The 21,482-nt window shown below is 33.8% G+C and overlaps 2 protein-coding genes across 7 annotated transcripts in view; one reads left to right on the forward strand and one right to left on the reverse strand.

Annotated features, from left to right (window-relative positions):
- LOC145243988 (uncharacterized protein C12orf56-like) overlaps positions 1 to 21,482 on the forward strand; it is a 165,707-nt gene that overhangs the window by 127,178 nt on the left and 17,047 nt on the right. For both annotated transcript variants that reach the window (XM_080107130.1, XM_080107129.1), the window contains exons 3-7: positions 90 to 252; positions 5,036 to 5,109; positions 8,855 to 9,079; positions 12,979 to 13,068; positions 18,755 to 18,860. In XM_080107130.1, the coding sequence (XP_079963256.1) occupies positions 90 to 252; positions 5,036 to 5,109; positions 8,855 to 9,079; positions 12,979 to 13,068; positions 18,755 to 18,860 (658 nt within the window). The remainder of the gene's footprint in view (positions 1 to 89; positions 253 to 5,035; positions 5,110 to 8,854; positions 9,080 to 12,978; positions 13,069 to 18,754; positions 18,861 to 21,482) is intronic.
- The window catches only part of LOC145243990 (uncharacterized), a 170,069-nt gene that overhangs the window by 20,598 nt on the left and 127,989 nt on the right, over positions 1 to 21,482 (reverse strand). The window contains exons 5-6 of one of the 5 annotated variants that reach the window (XR_013862978.1): positions 3,196 to 3,288; positions 2,456 to 2,878 (exon numbers count right to left, since the gene is read on the reverse strand). The exons of 1 other annotated variant lie outside the window; for it this stretch is intronic. Coding sequence is in view for 2 of the 4 variants with exons in the window: in XM_080107134.1 (XP_079963260.1) it covers positions 2,822 to 2,878 (57 nt within the window). In the remaining 2 variants the exon portion in view is untranslated. Of the gene's footprint in view, positions 1 to 2,455; positions 2,879 to 3,195; positions 3,289 to 9,814; positions 9,884 to 21,482 lie in introns of those variants that run through there. 3 more of the 5 variants (XR_013862979.1, XM_080107134.1, XM_080107135.1) reach the window with 3 other exon arrangements.

Genomic DNA, 21,482 nt, shown 5'->3' on the forward strand with positions numbered 1-21,482 from the left:
ATTTAAACCACATCCATCTTTATTGTCTTTTTTATTTGCTCTTTTTGGTTCAATATTATGTTGTTGGTCTTTTTGTTCTTCTTCTTCAGGCCCCTTCCTCAGCCATCAGTAGCTGCAAATCGGAACAGACAAATTGTCCTAAGCTCGCCATCGTCTCCTGAACAACAAGAATGTGTCCTTGATGTTTACATGCTGAGTCATAAGTCTCCCATGTTGGCCATTATCCGATGTGCCTGGGAAAACTACCTCATCGTAAATATTTCTTTTCATTCGATCTTATACATAAACAAATGCTACACATATATGCTTTTAGATCCATCTCATCCTGAAAATTATTTCTCAAAATATAATCGGTTACTTAGATATGATTAGCTGCCCCGATTTATTTTATTTATTTATTTTTTTTTTTTTTAGGGAGGGGGGGGGGCTTTTAGGAGAGTCAGACTTTTGCATAAAGCTTGATGTAACGAATATGAATGCATCCAGGTTCCTCCTCCCAGAAATATGATTGGCTAATATTATGAGTCATAAATACAGACAGGTTTACATGCCTGGGAGAGACGTTGAAAGATATGCTGAAAGCCAAATGCTTAAGGATATTACTGTCTACAACCATGAACATCCATTCATTAAAGAGACTTATTAGATTGTAGACAAGACCACTCAGCTACTTCAAACAGATTTATTGTTTTCACAAAACATATCAGAGCTCATAAAGATTTTACCTCAGGATTGTCTCACTTGCATGAAATTCTCTTTGTCATAGCTGTTTGTTAATTTACTGGATTGAAAATGTTTGCCCCCAACTCTGAGAATAGCAAGGCTCAGCAGTTATATGTGAAGTCAGGGAAGGTTTGACCCAGAACATACAAAGGTATGGTGCTGAAGCAACATTGTCACTTTCACTCCATTGACTTGTAGCATCACACTTAGCATGTTTTTGCTTACCACACACAGAAGCAGAGACGACCAGAGAATGATAGATCCTGATGCTGACTCTTCTTAGATTTTCACCAAAACTCTGACACTATCATGTTGCCACCAGTGAGGAAGGGTTGGATTTCTCCCTCTATACAAAAGTAGACATCTCAGCATTTCTGTTTAATCATATTACTTAAGAAGTAATGATTTGAAATGACATGGACTCGCTGTCACCAACTTTTTTTTTAATTTCATAGACCACTAAATGTATAATTATAAATTTCACTGAGCACTAACATAAATTTAGAAAAGAAAAGGTAAATACAATAATAATCAGAAAACTTTTATTAACATATAAATGCATCCATTTAATGTAACAAAGTTTTGATTAAATGAATAAAATTGAAATATATTACACATTTTTAGTGTGATATTTCTTCCTGTTTGTTGGAAATTAGTTTGTAGGTTTTCGGTTCCAATAACGTCACTTGTACATTTTTGGCTCCAATTATGTCACTGTAAAATGGAGAAATTTAAAATCTTAAAAGTGTATCCCATCCATAATAAGTTTGGCTTTTTTTTTCTTTTTCTCTTTTTTTTTTACATGGAGGTCACCACTTATCAAGGCTCGGAAGCAACTTGGGGATAAGGATTATTGCGTGTACAGTAAACAATGGGATAGTATCGTAGTAATCGTTAGTATTGGATATTTGATAAAGTGTCTTACTTCAGAGGGCGGTTCATCAGGAATTTGTTTATGTTGGACTTGAAGACATCCAAGTTGTAGTCAGGTGGGAAACAGGCAAACGGAATCATTTCTTTTTTTTAAATTTGATGCTTCATAAAAATTCAAATAATGTTCCAATTTTTCCTCAAACCCTCAAAGATTTATATATATATTTATTTTTTAAATGTTTATTTTTGAAATATTGTTAATTTCAATGTATACCATTTTCACTTAACAGGATGAGACTGTTGTAATAAAAACTGAATCACCGTTAATTTTGAGTAAAGCTCAATGTATCTATTTTCTAGATGCAGAGCATGTATAGTACAAAACTTTGGAAGACTTACATTTTTCCTTTTATATAACTCTTGTTTATTTCATCTTGGATCTCTTCATTACAGCCGTTTCGTTAATGGGATGACAATTTTATGTTTTCATAATAATCTTCTTTCTCACCAACTCGTCGGATGTGATTTTCATTCGATGTTATCAACAAAAAGATAATTTTGAACATGATAAACCTGGTGTGTTCGTTTGTGGAAAAAGGAATTCTATTCCCATGTTGTTAGAGGTCGGCTGTAATAAAGAGATCCAGGATGAAATAAGCAAGAGTTATAAAAAAGGAAGGAATGTAAGTCTTTGAATTTCAACAAAGTTTTGTGCTATATATATATATATATATATATATATATATATATATATATTCCTCTTTATGATTAGGACAGACATGCAATAGTAGTAAGAAGACATACTTTGTTTTCATTTGAAAACAAATTGAATCAAAAGGAAGTAATGCAAGAAATTAAACAAGATTAAAATTATGTTTTATTATTAATGTTATCAATCGGTATGCAATGTGCCACTTCAAATCAAAAATTTGGAAAAAAAAAAAATAGCAAAGTGCAACAAACCATGTAAAAGCATTTATATATTATCTGCATGTTCATCCGTGATGACTTTAGACCTGAATATGATAGGCATCAGAAACACAAAGAATGTTGCTCTTCTTTTAAATGAAAAGAAAATGTTATATTTTTTGCTGGTTTCTGTGGAGACCATGACTTGGCTCTGGGGTGACAAAAGTCTTCGAAAAGTATATTTAAATTTTGGTTGATAATGTTTTATGCCAAAATTGCATTCCCTCGTGTCCTTTGCTGCTCAAGAGGAAAGTGATTATCCAAAAAACAGCAACCATGATGAATCCAACATTGTTTTGAACTGTTTGGTCATCTGCAGAATAACGTTACATTAGTCAAAACGTTGTGAGAATAACATCCAAAATGAGAGCAGTAGTTTGAATAATCCATTAATATATCGGTCATAATCTCTAAAAAAAATTTGGAAACTTAAAGATTTTTAATTTCAAAATTTAGAAAACCGAATATTGTTACATAATTTTTTATTAAATAATTAAAATCTTTTTTTTTTTTTTTTTTTTTTTAACTCTTAGAACAGTTTTTTCTTCTATGAATAAGTTTTCTTAATAATGAAAGTTTCAGAAAAAAAAAATTTTTAATAAAGAAATATATAATATTAGCTGTGTATACCTGGCATTGTCGGGTTGAAACATATTGGTGGGTGGAGGGTTTAGTCACATTCTATTTAAGATATACTGAATATCGTAACTTCTTACGGTTTTCCTGAAAAAGAACCACATTGGATTTATGGAAGCATAAAACACATCCATTTTCATTTATGAAAATTAAACATGAAATAACTCTCATAAGTTAAAGGGGAAATAACTCTCAAAGCTTAAATAAATAAACTTCCGTTTTTAAAGGCAACTGGTGTTGGCTAATAATAATTAAAAATAAATTAAATAAATCAACTTCATATGATATTTCTAAACAGAAAAGTTAAAACAATTCCATTGCATTGAACAATTAATAACATGGAGATAGTTATGAAAATAGGTTTTCTTTTACTTAAATGGAACACGTATATCAAATCTGTTGCCAAGGCCGCTGGAAAAATGGTGGGATCTTTCTATCGATCCAGTAGATATCTCACTGCTGATGCTATTCTCTATCTATATAAGAGCCAGGTACGTCCAAGGATGGAATACTGTTGCCACATCTGGGCAGGAGCTGCTAGAAAGGACTTGTCCTGCCTTGATAGAGTTCAAAATAGACTTCGTAGCCTCGTAGGGGATGTCCTTTTCTCCTCCTTACAACCTCTATCTCACAGAAGAGATGTTGCGAGTTTGTCTCTGATGTATCGTTATTTTCATGGAAAGTGTTCAACTGAGCTTCAATCTATGGTCCCCCCTCGCAAAACTTTCACAAGAAACACTCGTCTAGCTGTAAACACTATCAATAATTTCCCCCACTCTTTATCTGTGCCTAAACCTAAACATAGATTCCATGAACAAAGCTTCTTTCTTAGAACTGCACGCCTGTGGAATTGTCTTCAGTTTTCCTGCTTTCCGGCTGACTACAATATGGTTGTGTTCAAGTCTAAGGTAAATAAGTTCTTGATGAGCCGTTCCATATAAGTTATTAAATTTACCAAATTTTCATTACTAATGATTACTATATTGACCAACTTCTACTGTACACTCTTTAACCCTTATCCTTGAGTGGCCTCTGGGCCTTGATAATGTGGTGATGCCTTTGTAAAAAAAAAAAAAAAAAAAAAAAAAATGTAATATGCAAATGAAGTTACTTCTTGAATGTAGATTTTCTTTTAATAAAATAATATATAGAAATTATGCTTGAATGGAAGTGTGTAAACGTCTGTTTTCAGTATGAAAATTAATTTGTGAAACAGTGTACCTTTTTGTTCAAATTGTGAACAAGCAAACAAACAGACAGGAATACAACTTTATTATAATATATTACAAGAAGGACTAAGCGACGTTTCCTGGGAATAAATAAGGACACCTTTCATAACATTATTTGTTTTTCTAAATTTTCAAATTAAACTTACGAAGTAATGTTTTCAAAGAAGTGACCAAGTTTCTCTATTCAAAATTCGTACTAACCATGCAACACACATCAATACAAATTTTACAACAACCCTCAACAACATTGGACATATGCCTTTTCTCTTTTTGCAAGGGGCTGACCCCTCAGATTAATACCACTATCAAAATGAAGAGAGAGAATAAAACAAATACTAAATCTTATTCTATCAGTAAGTTCACAACAAAAATCTCAGAAGAAATTGATTTAATAAAAAGTTATTTAACATTATCTATTTTTCTAAATTTTCAAATTAAACATAAAATAATGTTTTCAAAGATGTGACCAAGTTTATATAATTTGTTTTATTATTGGGTTTGCTGTTGGTGAATTTCTTTTGGCTTTTGTAGGGATATTAATGATGTGACTCTCTTTAAAGTTTAAGCATTTTATTTATTTATTTTCTTTTTCTTTTTTTTTTCAGCGATCTACTTTTCAGAGCGAAGAAGATGATGACGATGTAGAAGATGATGCAATAACAGAGATTCAACCAATCTGGTAATTTTTCTCTTAATATTTATAGAAAGTTCTTGTGGTTCCGTAATGGTTTGGAAGAAAGACACAACCCGGTATTTAGTGGAAACAAAATATATTGAACAGAAAGTTGCCAAATTTTCACAAAAGAAAACACTCAACTAGCTACAACCACAGATATGATTTTCCCCACTCTCTATTTGTGCCTAAATGTAAACGCATATTCCATGAACAAAGCTTCTTTCCCAGAACTGCTTGCCTTTGGAACATTGTTCCGCTGGCATGCTTCCCGGTTGAATACAACATAGTAGTCTTCAAATCTAATGCAAACAAGTTCCTGTTAAGCCGTCCTCATAATCAAATTCTACCCAATTTGCACCATAAGTGATTACTACACCATCACCTTACATTCATTAATCCTTATCCTCAAGTGGCCTTCACGCCTTGATAAGTAGTGACTCCCAAATGAAAAACAAAAAAATAAACAGATATCTAATGCAAGTATATCTTGAGTTGGAAGCCATGTTTAGTTTCAGACAGTTTCCGATGGTTAGTTGAAGGTGATTGGTTCTCAGTAGAAAGTTGTTTTGTTCAGGGTTCTGACTTTATAATTTTTGTAGCCACAGAGCAAAAGATTCTCCCCGTGTTGACATGAAGAAAACATATGCAAGGTTGCTAAAAGAAAGGTTTCATTTTTTATGGAGCAATTCTGGTTTCTGATTGGTTGGTAGTAGAACATGAATTAATTTGATTCGCCAGTTCCTAGCAGCATCGTTTATAATAGAATTTTCCAACTGTGAGGGACCATACCCCCATTAGGAGTCAAAAATATTGCAACAGTATATGTCAGTCCACTCGCTACGAGTGCAAGACTCAAGCATAACCTGTGTGCTAACACTGGGAGACATATTCTCCCGATCTTTATGATCGGTGGAAGAGTTCATTATTATCAGTAGACAACAGAAAATCGAATGAAAATTATGATAATCGCTAACCTAAATTTAAAAATTTGTAATTCTGTGATATTTCACTTCAAAATTTTGGCAAAAACATTTAAATCCATATTTTATATTCCACGCTTATACATCCAGTATTGTCACTGCTGCTTTAATGTCATTAGACTGGGTCAGTTTTTAGGAGAGATTAACAAGCATTATAGATTGTTCTGTAAAGGATAAGGCATTATAAAAAGTAAAGATAAAGTCTATCTGTATATATCAACTTTATTTCTGCTTTGCTGAACAATCGAAAGTAAACAGTTAAGAAGAAAACAGTTCCAAAGGTCTAGGTGAAAAAGGTCTTGTTTTAGGTTGTATGTGTGTGGACTTATATGTGAGTTCAGAAAACTGTATAGCTGTTGCTATATTTAGTAGTCTGTAACTCTGACTTGTCTTTGCTTATGAAAAAATCAGTAGCCAAATTTTGAATATCTTTTTTATCCATTTCTTAGAATCTGATGTCATATGATTCCAGTTTTGTTTTTTTCTCACAGTGTTGTATTTCTGTGCTAGTTTTACAAGTACTTCTACAGAATGTGCTTCGATGAATTTACTGCACTTGAACCCCTTTCAACAAAAATACTCTTGACCAACTTGAACAGCAGCAAAATCCCACTGCTTCATTGTAAAGTGCCAGAAAAATCTCTACTCTAATAGCTTCTTTCTTTGAACAGCTTGCCTTTGGAAGTACCTCCCTGCTTCCCATACTGTACTGACATGAGGAAATTTAAATGTAATGTGAACAAACATTTTATTACACAATTCCCCGCTTAGAATTCCCCCTAGAAACCTAGCCTCTTAATCAGAGTAACATCTTACAGTTCACTGGCAATATGCCTTTTTGGGTAAATAAAATTTTTAAATAATAAAAAATAAGTACAAAAAAAAAACAATATAAAACACGGATTTCAGGAAAAATATTAAATACAGGATGACCCCAAAAACGGGCCCCAACTCTAATTAGGCTTCGTTTCTTAGTGTTTTGTCCGAATGGAATGAAACTTTGGTCATAACTAGTTTATTATATTCAAAATATCACATCAAAACACTAGGGTCTTTGGCCTTTTTTTCTCCGTTCTACAGCATATTTTCTAGATGGCCTCCATTTAGCTTCTTTTTTTTGGGGGGGGGGTCACCCTGTATAACAAATTTGATAGGCGAATTATGTAAAATATGAAGGAGAAAATTATTTATGCAGTGCAAAATATTGTTTTAAATTGATTGATTTGGATCTATTATTTATTCCCACCACTACCACCACTTTTATATTTAAATAAAACAGCAAATGTATATGTGTGTATGTGCCTGTGTGTAAATATTTAACCGATAAACTCTTAAACTACTGGTCACATAACACTGAAATTAACAGGAAATAGTAATCATACACCAAGGATGGTTTAAAATGAATAAAATCTTTATTTGGATGGATGAATAATACGTACAGAAATGTCGGGAAGTTGAAATGCAAAATGTTCATTTCAACTTGCTGACATATTTTTATTTCTTTCTATCATTTAATATTAAATTATTCTCTGTATGAATATATTTAAGCATATTTTACAAGGCTGAGCACCCCACCCCCACTAGTCTTATAACCAAACAACTCAGATTTTTTTTTTATTATTTAAAAATTAAAATGCTTGTCAAAAAAGTAATTTGACTATTAAAATATAAAATAATTATCCCTCATTTGTTTATTAAAAGTTTGATTTAAATAGATATATTAAAATGTTTTCTAAATAAAAAGAAATGCGCCTTATGGTAAAAAATAAATCTTGTTGGTGAAAAAACTCTGGTTTTTGTATTTGTTTACAGATGCCATTGGCACGTGCGAAGTTTAAGGTCAATCAAAAGTTGTTGCTTTTGTTTCTTCCATCTGCTGGGGTCCTTAAACCGTAATTGATCCATTGATTCACATAATTATTTTATTGGTGAAGTTTTCTATATATTTTTTTTAGTAAACTCTATTGTGAAGAAAACTATGTGGTGCATAGTATTGTCGCCATTGTTATTTTTGTTGTAAAATGGCAAACAAATAATGATCAGACTATTGTTCTCATCTTGAGTGCTATTTGTGCATTTCGGTCGGATTGTCTTTCGACCATCCTCAGGCATGTTGGTTGTTGTTTGGAAAAAAAAAAAAAAAAAAAAAAAAGAAAAGTTACTGGCTCCGTAAATATTTTTGTATTCTGTGAGTTAGTCTTTATTTTATAATTATTGTTTTGAATTTGTGAAAAAAATTGGTTGAGTTGCCTCCCCTTTGTCAACCAATTTTCTTCACAAAATCGTAGTTCAAAAAGTAAGCAATATGCCCGCCACCTTCTGTTCAAAAACTTTGGAGACCCCTGCCCTAATAGAATACAAAAAGATGTGTTGCCAGGGTCATAGATTGAGAAAATATTTGAACAGTGTATGAATATAACTTGCATTTGTTGATTGTGGTGTTCTGTGTGACTACTACCAGACAAGGAATTCTAATACAACTACTACCAAAGTTTGTGAAGTCATGGCAAGATGGCAGATTATTAGATCATGTAAACGTCTTGAATAGACCAGCCAGAAAAAACAGATCTTTATTCTTAGTTCCTCATATGAATGAAACAATTTGTTTTTTACTTCCAGGTAGGAGAGAGCATTCTTCTAACACTGGCCTATATACTTTCAAGGGAGATCACTCAGATTATTCTGCAACCTGTGAAGGAGAGGGTCTATTTCAAAAAAATCGATTTTCTTTTTGATATTGTTAATGGTTTTTGTATTTTCTGTTACAGCAAACAACCTGAACTCATGTTTGTGCAATTGAAGCTTGAAATGTTGAAGATGTCTCCCTCAAACTGCAGTATAGAAAAGATGCACACTTTATGCTGCAAGTTGCAGGTGTATGCTGACACTTACTTTGTGGTGAAAAGACTTTTCTGGAAAGATGCAGAGTTGTTCCAATTGTTCATTGGGATTTTATGCAGATTTTCCGAGCCAGCTGAGGACAAAGAACGAAGGTATATAATATGAAAGGGATTGCATCTGTATGATGTATGTACTCATGATGAAAAAATATCAGACACCAAAAATCATGTAAGTTTATCCGGTAGTTTTATTTTTATAAAGAAAATCATTTTTAAACAAATTTGAGTTTTTCCAATAGCCTCCATCTTATTTTCCATGTTAAGAATAGCTTTTTACAACCTCGATTCAGAGTTATCTCCTTAGTTTCTTTGGCCTGTTTTCAAGATGGTGTTGCAAGATTGTCGCTCATACTTTAGTCATAAAATTTGATTTTCTTATATAAAAATATAACTAGTTAATTAATTTATGTGATTTTTGCTGTACAATATTTTCTTTCCATTTCATTCTTTCAACAGAACCATACCATCAAAGTCTCCTGCTCTGCACACCTCCCTATACTGTCCAGATTTAATCTTCCTCTGAGGTCATCAGATCTAAACCTGTCTTTAAGCCTTACATTAAACATATCCATCATATCATTCTCATATCATTTTCATCCATGCAGCCTATGTCCTTAACTTTCTCTGATTTATGGTAAAAAAAAAAAAAGCATGAAAATTCTCTTTGCTTTATTCAAAAAAGAAATCCACTTTATTATTGAATGATTCTTAGTCAGGGATCAAAGTGTATGATTTGTTCAGTTCTTTGTCAGAGGAGAAGAGGTACTTCTAGGCCAAAAGATAATTTTGATTTGATTTTTTTCTTTTTGTCTCAGATTAAAAGTGCTAGATTTTCCTGGCTAATTAACCCTCATGCAGGGAGGCAGGTAAATAGGGACTTTCAATCACTGACTTGATCTAAAAAAGAAAAAAAAAAAAGTATTAAGTGCAAGAGGAAATACAGCACAGCGCCAGATATGGTGATTAGGACAACAAAGATTGTCAGATAAGTGTTGTCCAACATTTTAAATCTGAATTTGATTCAGAATTAAGAAAAAGTTGGTGTGATGCTATTCATATACTCCCCCCCCCCTCACCCATACAAGTGTTAGAAAGCAAAGAAAAAAAAAATAGAGGAAAAAACTATAACAAAAAGAGAAATTAATTAATCAACAGAACAAAAGTATAGGAAGTGAGGTTAGTAGAAAAGAAACACAAAGGCCATCTGAAATAGGATTGTTAATCAAGGTGTGACAGTGACTGGGACAAAAGAGTGGACGTAGGGGTCAATTTATTTAGAGTTAGTTAACGGACAGTTTAGAAGAGAAAGCAAGATTTATGGACAGTCTTGAGTTGACAACAGTTTACAGTTGGCGGCTCGCAGCCCCCCCCCCTCCCAAGAGAGATCGGAAAGATTGAAGTCAAATCCAGGTGAGAGTAGATCAAGCCAAGAAGAAAATCACTGGGAACCGACATGATCAGACAGATAGCAACAGATAATGTTTGGGGTTCCTCTTTCTATGCTACGGTATCACACACATATACACATCTCCACTGGGTTTTTTTTTTCTCTTTCAAAAAGAAGTTAACTCTTATCAAGGCCCATAGGCCACTCGAGGATAAAGGTTAATGAGTTATGTCAAGAACTCGTTTTATGTTGTTTTATCGTAGTACGACCACAAAGGTGATCATTGGCTTACATTGGCACACAATAACGCAGCAAATTTTCACAACAAAATTATTTGTCTATGAACATTCATATAAAAATAGAACCAATTGTTATATATACACTTACTGGTGAGTGTATAAATCCTTTAGACCTTGCTTTGTTGCTCTCATCATTGTCGCTGACATTATCACCATCGTTATTAGCTCAGGTTGCCTTTTTGTTCAATGATACAAAACCACATGACACGTGTTGTTTAGTATATAATAGTTTATTCATAAAAGCAAAAACAAACTTTGCATGCGTGTGAGAGAAAAAGAATGATGTCATAGCCATCACAGGACACGTGCATTTCTCATTTTGGGGACAGCATGCAAAAACATGTCTTTCTTCATTCAAGTCTTGCCAGCTAAGAAAGTGAGAGAGGTCCCACTGGAAGTCATGTGATTTGTGTAACTGCCACCCAGTGTAACGTTTGACCTCTAAACTTTTCCACTGTACTTTAACACGGTTGTCACTATGTGACGCAATATCATTTAAAGGTCTGAACATCTATAAAATACAAAAACTCTGATAATTTTGCTTGTGTGTTTGCATGTTGAATGTTTAAGATGGTGGAAAGAAAGGCAAATAAAGTTGTGGGAAGGTGGAAACAGAATGAGAGTAGGAGAAGGAGAGTAAAAAGATAACATAAATAAAGAAAATGAAAACAGATAAGGTGATCAAGTGGATAGCATGAATAAAAAAATGACATAAATAAAGAAGAAAGTGTAAAGCGTAAATGTATACACCAATGTACAATGTACCAATGCTAAATACAACTTGTAAAATGCTTGTTGATGTCCATTAAATTGAACGTAGATAATAACTTTATTCTTTAACTCTGTGTATAGTAATGTTGCAATCAACTTCCAGCTACCCTTTCATGGCGGTGGTTTCAGATCAAAATCAAACAGGTAAAGTCTTATACATTCTGGTGTGCCTAATTCTCTATCGATCTGAGGTATAGTCTTGTGCAGTTCTAGGAAATCCACCTTCCCAAGCTTTACCTTCTCGCCTTTTAAGAATGGATTACTTTATTATTAATTGCCTGAGACACCGCTACCAGGAATGCTGACAGACCTGCCCAGGCAATATTTTTTTTTATTCGGCCAGAATGCTCTTCCTCTAGAACACTGGTTTCAAATCTCACTTTACTGACCTTTTTGAGTTACATTTTCCCACTGTAGGAGAGAGATAAGTATTCAACTATTTTTCAGAAATCAATTGGCTACTGGTTGGTGCAAATGAGTATCTTTTTATTTGTTGTTTAAATCTTGGGTACAATAAGAAAAATGTTACTTGGAGGCATGGTAATTAGAGGAAGTACACTCTCTCTAGAATCTCATTTAAAATGTGCAAACAGTTTGGCCCAAATAAAATAGATTACATAACTGAAGTTATGGGTTTATAAAAGTATTCATTTCTTTGGTGTTAAAATAATCCAAATTTACTGATTTTTTTTTTAGAATCTTTACTTGTGTCTGATTTAATTATGGTCTAGCTTTTATTCAACTTCAAAGTAAAAAAAAAAATATTGGATATCCCTGTTTATTTGCCTCAATACAAGGGCGATTTTTAAATAAGGACAAAAATACAAAATTGTCTCAATCTAGAAGGATTTCTCTCTCCCTGGCTGAGGACAGAACAGATAATACACTTAGATCCTAGTCCAAAGGCTGAGAAGAGAAATTGCCAATAGTTATTCATGCGACCCCCAATAATGACATGAAGAGAAGGGGCATCTCATCATATTCAAATTATCTCCCTTTCTCATAATATTTCTCTTTACTAGGACTTGACTCTTTAATGTATAAAATTAAAAGGTTGGCCTCATGCATCACTCGACGTCTGTACGCCACTACTTCCCAGGTATATATTTGTAACTCTTCCTTCCCTTATTTTCTCTGTTAGTCCTCACATGCATGAGTGAGGTTGCTGACACAAGGAAAAATTGCTGTTTTCTGGGTCTAATACTTAGATAGGTTTTTTTTTTTTTTTTACATTAATCTAATACTTAGATAGGGGTTTTTACATTGAAGTAGTATTTTTTTTTAGCTTCTTACATCAAGTGATTTCATGTTTTGTCTGGAGCGATTTCTATATGAAAAAAATAACAGAAATAAATAAATATCACACGTTTTCAACAATGTGCATATGTCAGAATCAATACTAACACAGTGTTTGTCATCTAAAAGTAGTTAATAAAGACCTAGACATTCGAGAATTGTTAGTATGTAGATTATTTAAAGTTATGTTTTTTTTTGGTTTTAAATGGACATTTTATTTTATTTTTTTTCTTAATCAGTTTGATGGTCCAGATTTTGAGCATTCTTCGAATAATGTTTCGGGAAACAGAAAATGTTCCTGACCGGCTAAAAACCTTAGTAATATCCTGGTAAGTGGAAGAATATAAAAAAATTGTCAATAATTTTGATATGTATGCAGAATACAAACTGTGCTATTTTTTTTATATAGGATTTTCAAGTTAAATTAAATTTTTATGGTATGTTTTGTTTATTAAATTGTTAGCTGAAATGACCAAGTTCTCTGATTCTCTCTCCTCTAATTTTGAGCACGTGGTACAATGGAGAAAGAGGTGGCTGGTTCATTTTAATGCATCGAAAACCAAGCTTCCATCATCAATGTTCTGATTCCCGTCTGGCATCAATTGAAATAAATGGCTCTCGTCTTGGGGAGGCTCTATGGTTTGACAAGCTTCTGGATCTGACCTTTACTCCTGATTTGAAATGAAACATGTACATCAAATCCATTGCCAAGGTCGCTAAAAAAATGGTGGGATGCTTCTACCATTTCAGTAGACATCTCACTGTCGATGTAATTATCTACCTATATAAAAGCTAGGTACGTCCAAGGATGGAGTACTGTTGCCACACCTAAGCAGGAGTTACTAGAAGCATCTTATCCTGCCTTGACAGTTCAAAATAGACTTTGTAGCCTAGTAGAGGATGCCCTTTTCACTTCCTTGCAATCTCTTTCCCACAGAAGAGACATTGTGAGCATGTCCCTGTATTATCGTTATTTTCATGGCAAATCATGAAAAACACTTGTCTATAATTCCCCCTCCACTCTTTATCTATGCTTAAGCTATAATGTAGATTCCATGAACAAAGCTTTTTTCTTAGAACTGCATGCCTGCGGAACTCTCTTCCATTTCTCTGCTTTGCAGCTGACTAAAATATGGTTGTCTTCAAGTCCAATGTAAACAAGTTCTTAAGAAATCCAATTTACCAAATTTCCACTACTAACAATATTGTCCCATTGACTACTTTTTTTTGTAAAAAAAGAAAAGTACAGAATAGTTACAAAACTCCTCCCCATGTTAAGAATAGGTTTCTAAGTAATGTTATTATTTCAGCACTATTCTGCATAAGTATCATAATTTTAAGCTTTGAATTTTCATTTTTAATTTACAAGTAGATAGTGTTTATTTTTTTTCTGATTGAATTGCCATAAAACAAGTGAAGCATGCATGATCCCCCGTGATTGCACAGTGAACGAGGCATTAAAAAAATGACTGAGTTTACATTTGCCCCCCCCCCCTTACTTAGCCTCAAAAGTCCCCATGAGACATCAAATCCTGGTGAAAATGAACAAACGGTTCAGTTTTAGGCTTTAACATATGTAAATTTGAGTTCTGCACAATGCAAAAAAAGAAATAACTAAGTCCCCCATTTAGCCCCATAAGTCCTCAAGGCCTTAACCCATTTAAATTTGAGTTCAATACCATGCAAAACTACTAAATAGATATACACAGAAAACTGGACAAATATGGTAAAACAGTCCCAAAAATGGAGTGTTTTTATTAGGCCTAAAAGAGCCCGTGGGGCACACCCAAGAGTTATCACGAAGTATAGACAAACAAAATTATATAGAAATCAGTTAGTTACAACTTTTCAGAAAGTTTTATAAAAATCCAAGGTGTCAATTTTTCTTAATAAGCACAAAAGTGTCAATTTTAGCCATTTTAACCTGAAAGGCACCCCTAGAGGGACAACCAAATTTTTCCCGGAAAATCCGTTCTGTTACTTTTTTTACTCATATAATGTTTAATGTTTGTGCAAAATTTCAAAAAAATTCCAAGGCGTAGTTATTGAGAAAAATGTGGATAGATGAACGGACAAGGGTGAATTTACAGGTCCATCCTCCTTTTGTCGGGGGACCAAAAAGTGTTTTATTATTTCTTTAGTTCATTTGCTTAGAATTATCAGTTCTTTCTTTCTTTTGGATCATCTCCAAGTTATCTCTCCTGAATTATACTGAGCAATGAGAACATATGCTCTCCTGTTTCCAGAAATCAAGAATATACAATTCCACCACACATGGGCAGTTTAGAAACAGAATTCACCACTTGGTCTCATTGGGCTTCAAAGTTAGCAAACACAGTCTGCCTGACTCGCCATCGTTGTATGCTTTCACAACTCTGATATTTTTCATGGTTGTAACTCCATAGACTCCTTTTTAATTGCAGTTACAGAGATTCCCAAACTCTTGTAATTACATACGTTTGGGAATCTCTGTTATTGTAAATGTAAATAAAGATGCATCTATACGCTTTCCATGCATATTTCTATTTTTTTTTTTTATCCTTTTTGATAATATTTGTATTTCCATTGTGTTGGAACATTAATGCATACTTTCACGTAGTAATCATGTCTTTGATTTTTCACTCTTTCATGTCTCCCGTTCCATATGTCCGTTTTATATTTTTCTTTGACTATGTGCAAATAAATATAGCTGTACATGTAAATTTAACCATTTCTTGATTGTTATATTTTTTCATTGTTTTTATTCTGACCCTCATCTGTACTCAAGAAAGCACCACACACAAAATAGTAACTGCATCATGTGATTGCTACAAAAACATAAAATATGTGTCTTTTACACGCCTTCTGTAACAGTGTGATGACGACAAGAAAAAAGACTATAAAAAGGAGAAAGAGCATATTGGAGAAGACGATCATGTTAGAGACGTGGGGCATATTTGAGATCACATTAGAGACATAGGTGACGTCACAGCCATAACGAGAAGTCACACATGGCAGGAGAATGAAGAAATAAATGTTGCTGTTACAACGGAAAAAAAGCGAGTTGAAGTTCTTTTCTATTCTTTGTCTACTTTGCAACTGAGGTTACAATGTGTTCCGTAACATTACACTTCTTCTTGACTGCATATTCCTCAGTCTGGTTAACATCACAACTCCAGTCATTTCTGTCTGAACAACTAATTTAAAAATTCCAAGGATACTGATTTCCTTTTTTTTCTTTTTTTTTTTTTTTGTTCCATGTTGTTTTCAAGATATGATAATGATTTGATGTCTTTTATCACTTGACTGAGCCATGTCGCCTTTAATTGTTCTGTGTTTTTTTTATTGTTAGCATTATTTTCCCCAATATTTTTCTAATCGGAATTCTTTTTAGAAAGACATCAGGAATTTCAGGAGAGGGCCATGTGAAGATTGTAAACATCCTAAATGATTTTTTGTGGAATGAACTAGATTCGAACTTGGGACACTTAGGTTGTCAGTTCATGTCATTAACCATAGACCACTGTCACCTGCCGGTTCTTTTACTAGGTTTTATACAGGCTTAAAAATGCTTAACATGCAGGTGTGTCTGATGGCAATCTAATTAACTAACAAAACAGTGGCGGTTTAAGACACAAGGGACACATCTTCCCTGGGATAATTATATGTAAACAATGTTATTTAATTTTTCTTTTTGCTCTTAAAGTTGTTTGTTAATTAACATTTTTTATTAAGATAATACTGTGTGTTAATAATGATAATAGCAGCAGCAAGATCTTTATGATATACTGTTTTTAAAAAGAATCATTCTTTGTGTATATGTGTGTGTGTATTTTTTTTTTTTTTACTTTGAGTCACATTGAATTACTTCCCTTATATTATGTTTTTTTTTGATTTTTTTTAACGTAGTTGCGTCCCTTGTACCAATAAACTATAGCTAGCTCTTCATGGCAAGATTTTAGATTGTAAATAATAGATAGAGTTATCTCCACTGGAACATTTTCTCTATCTATTCAGAAATAAATTAATTTTTATTGACAACAAATTTAGAGAAAGAGCCAAATATAAAATCATTGCAATAGCAATCACTAATTTCTCGTTTTGTTTTGCTACTAATGTATTTAAATTTTTTTTCTTTTTTTTTTCTTTACTAGGAGATCATTGCTTATCAAGGCCCAGAGGCCACTCGATGATAAGGGTTATACTTAGTGTACTTAGTAGTTAGTGTACTTATCAATTAGGCAATTTGCATATAACTAAATCTCTCTGAAATGAAAAGATTATCATTTTTGCAACAGAATACACCATGTTCAAGTTGAACTGGTTTCTTTTCTGGCTTACATCACATTTCGAACATGGTGACCCACACATGATAGACCTAAACATGGTTACTAATCGGGAGTCTACTGCCGAAGACATACCATTTATAGATATTTGAAAGATCAGCAAAATCCTCCCTGATTTTTGTTGTTGGTCGATACATTCGTTGCCATTCAGCCAGAAAGGTACGGAGGATATGTCACAAATTCATTTTCTCTCCCTCCACCACCACCACCACCACCACCACCACCACCGGTGATGACCTGAAGTTTTGGAATTGGAAATTAGAGTATTTTTTTTTCCGATTTTGATACCGATTCAGATACCCTGACAAGTTCTGATTTTTCTGATTCCCGATTCCAATTCCGATTAATCATCCCAACACTAAGCCCAACTTTGCTCAGGCCCTATGTACTGTTCATAACTTTATGTGCATATATATATATATATATATATATATATATATATATATATATTAAAAAGTTTGATTCGTGTCCAGGTAACCTACATCTAAAATTTCAAGTGTTTAGACCAAAATTGGCGGAGGAATTTGGTAGAGTTTGCAAATGTCTACTCTTTCAACTTTGACCTCTTGGCAGCCAAATTTTCGCCCAAAAACTGATTAAAAAGCTTGCTGCATGTCTGAATACCCTTTATGTAAAATTTCAAATGTTTAGACCCAAAATTTGCTGAATAGTTTGCTAGAGACCGCAAAGGTCAAATCTTTTTAACTTTGATCCCCTTGGCAGCCAAAAACCGATTAAAAAGCTTGCCCTATGTCTGAATACACTTTATGTAAAATTTTAAATGTTTAGATCAAAAATTGGCTGAGTAATTTGGTAGAGACCGCAGAGGTCAAATTTTTTTAAACTTTGACCCCAATTTTGACCCCTTAACATTTATTGTTTTGGGCTCAAATCAAATGAAAAAGTTTGATCCATATCCAAGTAACCTACATCTAAAATTTCAAGTGTTTAGACCCAAAATTGGTGAAGAAGTTTTGTAGACTTGACAGTCAAATTTCTGGCCAAAAACCGATTAAAAAGATTTTCCCAAATCGCAATATCACTTATGTCAAATCTCGAGTTTGTAAACTAAAGATTGACAGAGTAGTTTGGAAGGGAAATGTTCATGCATAGACAGGCATTTTCACTTTTATGGATATATAGATTTGTGTGTGTCTGAGATCTTGATCAGTGTGTTCTATTTCTCCATTATTCCTATTTACTTCCCTCTCACGAGGGCAGAATTAAACACAGGATCGATTTTTAATGTGGGGAAAATCCAGCTCTATAAAACAGGTCACTTTTAATAGGAACAAAAATAAAAATTGCCTCAGAGAAATTTCCTCTTCACCAATCGAGGTCAGAAAAGGTAAAGTGTAGTATCAGAACAGGTACTACACTTTGTTCCTAGCCAAAAGGCCAACCCTCTTATTTTCCTAATATATTTATATCTGCTATGACATCATATATAATGTCATCATTTGTTATGACGTCAAAATATATATATATATATATATATACTATAGCATCATTGTGAAAAAAGTAAACTAACAGAAATATGGATTTATTATAATAAATATATATATAATATTATTATTATATTTTCTGTTTGAGATCTTGAAAATTGTGTTCTATCTCTGCATTGTTTTAAAGTATATTTCCCTCTTATTTCACTAATATATTGTGACTATTGTTTTGTTTTTGTTTCCAGGCAAACCATTGGTGACTTACTGGATTTGATTGCTCACATCCCCGTTTCACTGAAAGAATCTTCTTCTTTACCTTTCAATTCATCAAACAATTCACCACATATACAGGTAAGATCTTACAATAAATTGCATGGCTCCCGGACCCTTTTTTTTTTTTTCGTTTTTCATTTTTTTTTTGTAATAGAAGTAGTATCTGGTAGAACCATGGGAAGTGAATCCAATTTAATATGAGAGGAGGTCAATCCTCATGCAGCAGCAAGGTGTGACCTATAAGAGGTCAAACAGCTATGCAATTGGGAATGAGCATGTATCTACCTAAATTAACACTAAAGAACAAATGTAAAGGTCCTTATTAGAATTGTTAGCAATATTTGCCAATTATGATATTCAAAGAATGGATGAAAGTTTTAGGATTATTAGGTGTAGAACAGTTAAGGTAGCAGATTGCTGCTCCAGTTCACGGAGGAACGGCAAAGAAAAACATGGGAACAAGTAACAATGGTGGACTTTTTCCTTTTTTTTTTTTTTTTTTTTTTTTTTTCGTTTTTCATTTTTTTTTTTGTAATAGAAGTAGTATCTGGTAGAACCATGGGAAGTGAATCCAATTTAATATGAGAGGAGGTCAATCCTCATGCAGCAGCAAGGTGTGACCTATAAGAGGTCAAACAGCTATGCAATTGGGAATGAGCATGTACTTGTAGAAAAGGCAGAGGGATGCAACATTTCGTCGATGGGACAGAGGCTGAAGCTTAGATGCCAGTTCAGGGCCTATCAGGTTTGCGACTCTCTTTTGAACCTTGTCAAGGAGCGAGAGACTAGTAGCAGATGCACCAGCCCAGATGTGGCAGCAATACTCCATACATGGGCGAATGGTGGCCTTATAGAGGTACAGGATACTTTCGGGTGTTAGTAGTTTTCTAGCACGGTAGAGAGAGCCCACCTTTCTTGCAGCGGCCCTGGCAATGCCTTCAATGTAATTGTTCCAACTCATTTTACCTGTGAACGTTAGGCCAAGGAGTTTGAAAGATGTACTCTCAGATAAAGAGTCGTTGGCCATTGCTATAGGTGGTAGAGAGGGGTTCTTGTAATTATTGAATGAAACTAGTTTAGTCTTGGCAGCGTTGAACGCGACCAACCACTTTTGTCCCCATTCCACCACAGATTGGAGGTCTTTCTCTAGTGTTTCTGCCATTTCTTTAGAAATGTGTTCATTCGTCTTCCTGTCGTGCCTGCCATACTGGGGCACCCCCGCATTTATATCATATTGTTTAGATGTACGACCGTCAAGGACAACCTGGATTTTTTTCTTATCTAAGAAGGATTTAATTATGTTATGTATTCTACCAGTGATACCGTATAATCTGATTTTCCTGAGGAGACCCTCATGCCATACCCTGTCAAAAGCCTTAGATATATCTAGAGCTACCGCTCTGCCCTCCCCCGCTTTGTCCAGTGAATGGTATATACGTTCAGAGATCACAGTTAGGATGTCTGCTGTGGAACGGGCTTGTCTAAATCCATATTGTTTGTCAGTCAGAAGTTTAGCATCTGTAAGATGATGGACTAGAGCATGGTTAATTATGGTCTCAAATATTTTGGCAAAAAGTGGGAGGAGGCTAATGGGGCGATAATTTGATGGGTCAGTCCTTTCGCCAGAATTCTTGAATACTGGTACAACAGAAGCAGTTTTCTTTAAATGTATATGTGGCATTATCGAATAATGTATGTATATAGTCTTTACAATGTACGTGCAATATACCACCATTGTCTTTGTATGTATATGCGATGTTCATATAAATAACGTGTATATAAAATGCATAACAGTAAATATTGCATCATGGATATGTAATTTGGATTCATTGGACTACTGTTCTCATCTTGAATGTTATTTTCACAACGTTTCAGTCGATGTAATCTGTGTAAGCACTCATTCAAAGTTAACATGCTATAATATTTACTCATTTTTAATAGGCTATGAAGTTTAGTGTTATATATCTTTCTTATGCTTGCTTTCAACAAACTGCTTATCTAAGAATACATATATTTGTATATTTTGGCAGCAAGTCATTATTCAAGCACGTCTGATTGAACATGACAGAGTTATTCTTTTTCCGATTTTTCTGGATATCTTTTCCATTCGCTAGGCGGGCTTTTTTATTACAGCTGGCATGTTGTATAAAAGGGCGCCCAAAAGTTGTTGTTCAGCCATATTCTTCTCAAATGCTTTCTATCAGTGCATCTGATTATCGTCAGGAGTAAGTGTTGTTGTTATCGTTTTCTTTTTCTTTTCCTTTGAGGATTAGTGTAATTTTAGTTCAAAAATTTTTTTTTTTTTATTTGTGGGTGCAGGATGGTTAGGGGCGAATTATTTTTGTTTTTAATTTCGATTTTCTTAGACAACATGCCAGCTGATGCACTACTTCAGTCTTTTTTATGTTTATTGTCAGTTCAAAGGCCCTACATTCAGCTTAAAAAGCAATTGAGAAGAGCCTGCGCTTCCTCGAAGAATGTTGCCACCAGAGCAGCATTGTCGGCAAAAAGCAAATCACAAATAACTTAGGTTCGGAGAAAAGTTTTGGCTTTTAACCGTTGATGGTTAAACAATCCACCAGATGACCGAAATTGAAACTTGACCCCAGTGTCAATATCACTAAATGCATGTTTCAGCATAAGTTAGAAGAAAAGCGCAAAGAGAACTAGTGCCGTTACACAGACAGGGGTCTGTTTGGT

Source organism: Euprymna scolopes, chromosome 22, assembly GCF_053919585.1.
Source record: "Euprymna scolopes isolate OS-2025 chromosome 22, ASM5391958v1, whole genome shotgun sequence".
Classification (NCBI taxonomy): Eukaryota; Metazoa; Mollusca; class Cephalopoda; order Sepiida; family Sepiolidae; genus Euprymna; species Euprymna scolopes.